At 31.9% G+C, this 7,962-nt stretch overlaps 2 protein-coding genes across 3 annotated transcripts; one reads left to right on the top strand and one right to left on the bottom strand.

Annotated features, from left to right (window-relative positions):
- The first annotated feature begins 669 nt into the window (after positions 1-669).
- Positions 670-2,727, top strand: LOC11423231 (uncharacterized). 2 transcript variants are annotated; one of them, XM_024783932.2, is made up of 6 exons: positions 677-927; positions 1,039-1,107; positions 1,212-1,362; positions 1,476-1,516; positions 1,615-1,735; positions 2,451-2,711. In XM_024783932.2, exons 1-6 carry the CDS (start codon positions 857-859, stop codon positions 2,526-2,528), a joined length of 531 nt encoding a protein of 176 aa, XP_024639700.1. In that variant the 5' UTR covers positions 677-856; the 3' UTR covers positions 2,529-2,711. The 2 variants fall into 2 exon arrangements, with proteins under 2 accessions (XP_039690091.1, XP_024639700.1); XM_039834157.1 differs by having other exon boundaries at positions 670-927; positions 1,615-2,727.
- A 943-nt stretch (positions 2,728-3,670) lies between these two features.
- Positions 3,671-7,217, bottom strand: LOC11435197 (uncharacterized). Its single transcript, XM_003617032.4, has 3 exons — positions 6,941-7,217; positions 5,078-5,405; positions 3,671-4,101 (listed from the first exon to the last, which is right to left on the bottom strand). Exons 1-3 carry the CDS (start codon positions 7,086-7,088, stop codon positions 3,906-3,908), a joined length of 672 nt encoding a protein of 223 aa, XP_003617080.1. The 5' UTR covers positions 7,089-7,217; the 3' UTR covers positions 3,671-3,905.
- Between the last annotated feature and the right edge of the window lie 745 nt (positions 7,218-7,962).

Raw genomic sequence — 7,962 nt, 5'->3', positions numbered from 1 at the left:
ATTTTATCTTAGAAATTTTGCATTTTTTGTTGTGAGGTAGCCTAGTGACTATAATTCACCTTTTTCAAGATGAATAAGTGGGATGTCCGAGTTCGAACCTCGACCCCTGCATATAACAATGCATGTCCCTGCCAACTGAGCTATGCTCATGGGGACCGAAATTTTTCATTTATTACATTGAAATTTTAAAAATTGAGTTTGTTTCATTAAACTTTAAAACTTGTTCTAGTGAACATAGTTCAGTTGGCAAGGACATGCATTGTTATATGCAGGGTTCGGGGTTCGACCATTTGGTATGTTAATGATTTAAAATACAAAACAACTAATAGAGTTGGGGATTAATCAAAGAAACTTTTGACAAAGGCAGAGACAATTTTAAATTTTTTATTTATTTATTTTTAGAAAAGAGATCACTTTGAATTATTAATATCGTCGAACACCAATTTAAGAATTTAGTATAAAAACATGCACAAATTTAATCGTTTATTCGATATAAATTTGATCCTCTATTTTCCCTCGTTCCCTCCTTCTCCCTCATTCCATAATTTGTTTCTATCTTTCTCTTGATCTTCTCTTTCAACGACCTACGAGAGGAAGGAGATGATCCAAATCCATAAAACTTGGCTTTAAATACGACTCATCTCAACACAATTCCACACCCACCGCCTGCAACTTGTCATTATTTTTTAACACACTTGTCTCTCTTCTTCACTTGTCACTTCCATCATCCTGTGACTGTGATTACTGCCTCCATTTCCCATAAAACCATCATCATTAGATTCCTCCTCTACAAGACTACAACATTCACCTAACCTCTTTCTTTCTCATATCTTCTAACTTCATTTTTCACACCTTAATGCTCGCTTCAAAATCATCCACTTTATTTCCCGGCGACCACCGCGCCGGAAATCACCCTCCTCCACCGTGGTAAGATTTCCTCTCTTTTTTCCCTTACTCTTGTCGTGATACTTCATGCATGTGCTGTACTGTACTGAAATTCATGTATTTTCTTCTCTGTTTGTTCCAACACCGTAACAGGACAACACCACCGTCACCGGAGCTTCACACCGGAACATTACTGCCGTCATGGTGTCCTTTCCTTCAAAGGTTAGTTTTTTATTCTTGTTTTTCCATGTTTATTCTTCAACTCAACAAAAGTTTCAATTTTTATTTTTAAATTTAAATCTTAACATCTTTTTTTTATTATTCAGGTCGATGCAGCTTCACTTCATTGATTTTTGTTCGTTTGTTTTTTATTTGATCCACCGTAATTTCCTTGATTATGAGTGTTTGTTGATGGGAGCATATTCACCATCAAACCATGCAAGCCACCGTCTCAAAGTAACATCATGTGTAATTTCGGTAAGAAAGTTTCCACTGATATGATTCTGTATCTTGAGCTTCTCTTTCTTCCTCCATAACAATCTCACCACATAATATCTGATGTTAATCTTTTTGATTATCTGCTTGAGCAGCCCAAAGATCTCTACTTTGCAAAGTTGAGAGATAAAAAATGGTATGTTTTACTTACCAATTTCAAAATCACATTTTTCTCACTTGCTTTTCGTAGTTGTTTTATATATTTCTGTGATAATCATGTAACCGTTATTGCAGGGTGACGATTCTGGTCTGGAGAGTGACATTGATTGGAATCGATGAGCTTGAGATTCAGAGCTTTCGTTCCTCAAGTTCAACTGTTCCAAATGGACTGACTATTAATGCTGGGTCTCCAGAGGTAACCTATTATGCCATATTTCTTTTCGGAAGTTATCTTTATGAGCAGTTTAATATTACAAAACTAGCAGGCCAATTTGCTGGAAGTTAAAGATAATGCATATATGCTGCTGACTTAAGGAATAGGCACCAACTTAAAGTGATAAACCAAAAAATTGAATAACCCATCAGGTCATTGCAGAAAAAGAAGCTTTGAGAATTGAGAAGTAGTTTTATGTTTTTGAACTCAATTGACGCTATATATTTTGAAAATACAATATTTGATTTCTAAGAATATGACTTTAATCTTCAATGTGTTAAGATGATGCCTAATAAATTTGGATTATTTCCACACCACCTTAAACACACACCAAACTAAACAAACAAAGAAACAAAGATCCCTTCAATGTGTAAGTTTTTTATTTGGTGTGATTTAAGCCATGTTAGCTCAGAATGATTCAGTTCTATTGGAATGACTGAACACGCATCATTCCTTCAATTTTTATATCACTTCCTGCTTATTCCACTTGTGTTTCTATTTTTAGATGTTGAAAAAGATTTTACCATCATAAATGTTAATTTAAGGGTACTCATACTCATTCTGCTTGTGTTGATTTGGAGTGGAGTATCATAAAGTTGAACCTTTCAATTATTAAGAAAAGAGATTCTATTACAACTACATTGTTTAAAATACTCTTTATATTTGATATTAATTTTCTTATTTTTTGTGTTTGAAGGTAGAGATGTTGATCATACTATTTGTTGTCATATTCTTTTTGGTTGCTATGGATGGAGGTGATCAACACCATCACTAAAGGATGCAAAGGGTTGAATGAAAGATTTGTTAGTATTTTTGAACATGGTGTTTAATGAAATTGGTAGATTTGAATTTATTTATGGCCTTTCCTGCGAAATGTATACCTGATAAGGATGGTTAACTTAGAGGATTTGGATCCTAGTTTTGTAGACTTTCTCCTCCAAATTTTATATATTAATCATACATAGTAGTGGTATTATGTTTAGTTATTATACCTTCCCCATGTTTTTCTTCACAATAATTTTTAAATTCTTCACTTCTCCATTTAAGCCTTTGCCCCTGGCATGGGTGGCCCCAATAAATCAGAGCATTCAATGACTAAGAGCATTCATAATGAAGACACTCAATCTTGAGGTCTTAAACGGATCTCACATAGACATATCATTTTTTTATAATTTTTTAATAATAATATCTAATAGGTACTCAATCACTCCAATAGAGAATCTCTAACAAAAAGTTTAAATGGGTTCCACCAATAACTCTTTATCATTTACATTTTAATAAAAGCAACATAACAATGATTATTTTATTAAAAAGTGATGTGGAGCCCACTTAAGAATGGAGGTTTTTAATAAGATCTTGGATCTCAAGAGACTTCCGAATTTTTTTTTTCACAATGGAGGTACCAAGTCTTACATGGTGAAAACCTCACCAATGTAGATGGTCTAAATAAACTTTGTCCGTATAAGACCGGTATGTTGACAATAGCATTTTGTGCTTGATTAGTTGATTATGGGTACCACTTAACACAAACAATTCGCAACTTATAGGTTGTAGAAGAGAAACCCAAATAGAGAAATTTTTAGCAGTTTCATTGCGATCCATGGAATATTATTTAAGGTAGAGTAAATTTTTAACAGTTTCATTGCATGCAAATCCAAAAACTTTTCCACGATTTTTAATTAGTTATACACGTATTATTCCATATGCTCTATCCATATATTCAACCTATCACATATTTTAGTTATTCACTCAACTAACTCCTGAAATAAAAGATAAATAGCAATGTTATTTGAACAATTATTTTTTAACAACATGTGGGACTACCATAATATACAAATAAATATAGGTATTGATGACACAAAAACCAAAGCATAAGAGAGAGAATGTAAAAATACAACGTGAGCATGAGAGAGAAAGTTGTCGTAAAATGGTTGTTTAAATATCATTTCTCAGAGATAAAACACAAGGAAAAAAAAATAAACAACATCATTATCTTCACATGGTAAACTAAGTTCACTCCAACTTTAACTACACCAAGATGATCATTTCTGTAGATAACATCTTGTTTCATATAAAATAGAAACAATACCGTGACAATCCTCAAAAGTGTCAAATTACAAGATATTATATACTCTCACAAGGTTATAATCTTTCAATGCAAGTGCTCTCCAACAGAAGCTACTTCTCCATGATTATGATCATGATCATGAAACATTAGGGTTAACACTCCTACTAAACACAGTACTGAACCAACAAGAAGTTTGTCGTACCGCTCCACCCAATGAAACTTCAGCTGACTGGCCCCATAAAATGACAATGCTACTAGTGAAGTCATCACGGAAATTGTGCTGTAGATGCAATGCAATGTGTTAAAGATTAGTAAACAGTAGAAAATCCCCAAACAAAAACTTCCACAAACTAATTTGGCATCTAGGGCCTGTTTGGATAAATAACCGCTTATCATATAAATGCTTGTGTTTAAATTATTCTTATATGAAACGATAAAAAAAAGTCAAACTGTTTTTATATAAACTATGAACTGTTTTCTTAACCTATCTTGGAGAACATATAGAAATAAATTGAAAACAGCTCATTGGCATGTCATTAGCTGGTTCCATAAGTTCTCCCAAACAGTTTCACAAGTGTTTATGCCAACAAATAACCTCAAATAAGTCGATCAAAACAGGCCTCTAAAACCAAACTAGCATCAACAGAGCATAAGAAGGAATTTCAGGCTTCAAAATTAAGCATCTATACAAAACAGCATTTAAAATTCAAATGCAAGACAGAAATCAGGATTCTCGAGATAAATGTTCTAATCAACTAACTAGAATTATGCAAAAATAGCAAGAGGTATCTAGCTCGAATGTAATTAATATTTGTTCAAAACTAGGTTCAATCTGCTTATTCAACTAGTTGAATTAAATCAAACATCATGTAAGTGGCGACCATGAAATTATTACTTAATAAATTTCCTGAGAGGACTTTAGAAATATTATCCTGTTTAATGTGAATTACTTGTACAATGTCATTTGATTCGACTAGTCAGTTTAAGTTTGAATTGCATATTCATGTCCTGATGGTCAAGACACATTTCATGATCCTGACGTGAGACATTTCTAAAGGGCATTTTTTTAATTCATTGCTGATAATGATAACCAACAATTCAGAATGTCCATTCTTGATAACTACTGACGCAGTGTTCCAAAATATAATCTTGATAACCAAGACAGGAAACCACTGCATTTGCACACGAAAGCAGAAGCAAGTTTGCACCTTTGAAAAAGAAGCACCAAAAAGCAGCAGTAAAAATAAACTTAATACCTGAGTAGCAGCACAATGATGGCGAGCACCATCATGGAAGATGAATTTCCAACAGCAAGAAATACTGGAAGTGTTGTAGCACAAGGAGACAATGCAGGAACAAGAATAAGCCCGGCTACAGCCATTTTCTCCATGGGTTGGTTGTGCGAATGACTATGGCCACCTTTTCCCATAAGAAACAATATAATATACATACCACCGAGAAATACGAGCAAAAGTGAAGCAAGCTTATGCACTGTTTCTTCACCAGCAATGGTGTTAGCCATGGTAATTGCTGTTATACCAAGCAGTGAAGTGGATATTACATGCAAAATTGCTCCAAATGCAGCTGCATGAAGAAAACAAACAGTTAAAAACGAACTGTGGGCCAGTTCAAAGGAAACATGGATGTAAATAATTAATTGCCGCTCTATTAGTAAAATGAACGGTGGGCCAGTTCAATTCATATGTAACTGCTCAAATACTTGCACCGCACTTCACTCGTCAACATATTGCAAATAATAACAACTCTAGTTGCAAACGTTATTTTAGAGAAACTGTACAGATACTTTAGGTTCAAACATACGTTAAGGATTTTCCACAAAAATCCAAACAGACATGATCTTCCATAGCTGTATCTTATTCAGAAAATATGTACTCACCATTTTTAGCTAGTAACTGTCAAAACTGTTAATTGTTCTGTTATTAGCGAGTATTTAAATGGTAGTAGTAGTTTTTTAAGTTAAGTTGTACTGTTGTACAAACAATACATAAAGAACCATCGACTTATAACTGAAAAACAATACAATTCAGATAATCTAGACTGAGCAAGGCCATCTTTGGATTAACTTGTTTGAGTTTATCTACTCTGTCATAAACATTTATTTATGAAACTGTTTGAGCGAGAGCTTATGGAAATGACTTATGAATAATAGAACAAAATAATGAATACGTATATTCTGTTCATCTAGTGACATGACCATGTATTCAGCTTATTTCCTCAAGCTCTACAGGATAACTAATATAACCAACTTAGCTTATAGTTAATTTTTTGTCATAAAAATAGATTATACATAAGCACTTATAAACAACTTAATTATAGCTTATATGAAAACAATTTAACTTATTTCAGCCCTGTTTGGATAAATAGCTTAATTTGCAGCTTACAGTATAAATGTGTATCATGTTAAGCACTTATGTATAAGTTGTTTCTACAACAAAACATAAAATAAAGCAAAATTGTTTTCTTGTAAGTTGTAAAGAATAAACTGTTTTCATAAGTTATCTTGGAGAGTATAAGAAAATAAGCCGGAAACAACTTACAAACATGCCATAAGCTGTTTTAATAACTTCTTCCAAACAGTCTCACAGGTGCTTATGCCAGTAGAAAAGCTCAAATAAGTCAATTTAAACTAGCCCTTTATCTTTTGTTATATAAATAACTTATACATAAACACTTATTTGATAAGCACTTCAATTAAATTGTTCCAACACCCAAATCTAATGCACATAACTACTTTTCTTCCACCCTCTTCAATCTCACATCCTTAATTATTTAACACCCACAAACTAAAGCTTCAATATTTTTCCAGTATAATAATGAGTTTAATTACCGTGCACCGACAATGTAATACTTTATTTATTCGTACGTACATCCAAACAAATCATCTTATATTAAAACTAAAACTTTGATTAAATGCACGTGTAAAACAAAATTACACGGTCATTATACACAAATGAAATCCTATAATAAATAACACTACCATTTTAACACAACTTATTCAAATCACTGAGAAATTAAACATACATCATAAAACTAATCAATAACCAAGCAAGAAAAAAAATGAAAAATGGATCTAAATGAAGAGAAGAAGAATCACATACTAACAAAGAGGGTTCTGGAAAGGGTCCATTTCTGAGCACGACCCACGATGGAAAAAGGAAGCCAGTGTGTAGGAATGAATGAATGGAGAATCGATACGGTGGCGATTCCTCCGATTGTGGACAGATCTTCGGCGGTGAAACTATTCATTGGTAAGAAAAAATTCAGACTTTTTTGGGTAGAATCTGTTAAGGGAAAGACCAATTGTGAATTCTGGTAGAGGATTCAAAAGGGTTGCTACATTAGCAAGAAATTGGAAGAAAAATGTAGTGGAGAAAATGAAGGTGAGAGGTGAATCTGATTGAAATGTAGGAGACGAAAAATGTGGTGTTATGTTAATGGTTACTCTATTACACGAATCTTTAGATTAATATTTAAATGAGTTTTTTTTTTTAATTATTATTTATGATTATAATAGTTTTTTTTGATAATATTTATGATTATAATAGTTAAATGGTTTAATAGTGTTTTTCACCTCTGTAATATAGGTTATTTTTGGTTTTCGCCCTTATTAAATTTTTGGTTTGATTTCTGTCTTGTAAATTTTTTTTTTCCGGAATATCCCCCTCCTCCCTCCAACTCAGCAAATCAGCCTATGTGGCGCTGACATGGATTTTTTTTTTCACTTGTCACGTGTATAATTCGTTTTTTAATTTTAATTTTAAAAAACTCAATTTTTTTTAATTATCTACATCATATTTTATTTTTTAAAATATTTAAAAATTAATTTTCAAAAATAAAAAATATATTCAGATTTTTTTTCAAAAAATTTAAAAATCGAAAAAGAAAAAATTCAAATATTAAAAAAATCAGAAAAAACGATAAGATTTTTTTTGAATTTTTCGATTTTATTTTAAATTCGAATATTAAAAAAATCAGAAAAAATATTCGGTTTTTTTTCGAAATTAATTTTTTTTAAAGATTCTGGAGTTTAATTTTCAAAATTAAAAAAAAGTTAAATTAAAAGAAACAAATTCGAAATTTTTTAAAAAAAGTCATATTTTTTTTTATGGAAAATATTTTA

Source organism: Medicago truncatula, chromosome 5 (assembly GCF_003473485.1).
Source record: "Medicago truncatula cultivar Jemalong A17 chromosome 5, MtrunA17r5.0-ANR, whole genome shotgun sequence".
Lineage (NCBI taxonomy): Eukaryota > Viridiplantae > Streptophyta > Magnoliopsida > Fabales > Fabaceae > Medicago > Medicago truncatula.
The sequence above is the reverse complement of the archived record's forward strand: the minus strand, read 5'-3'. Positions and strand labels throughout refer to the sequence as shown.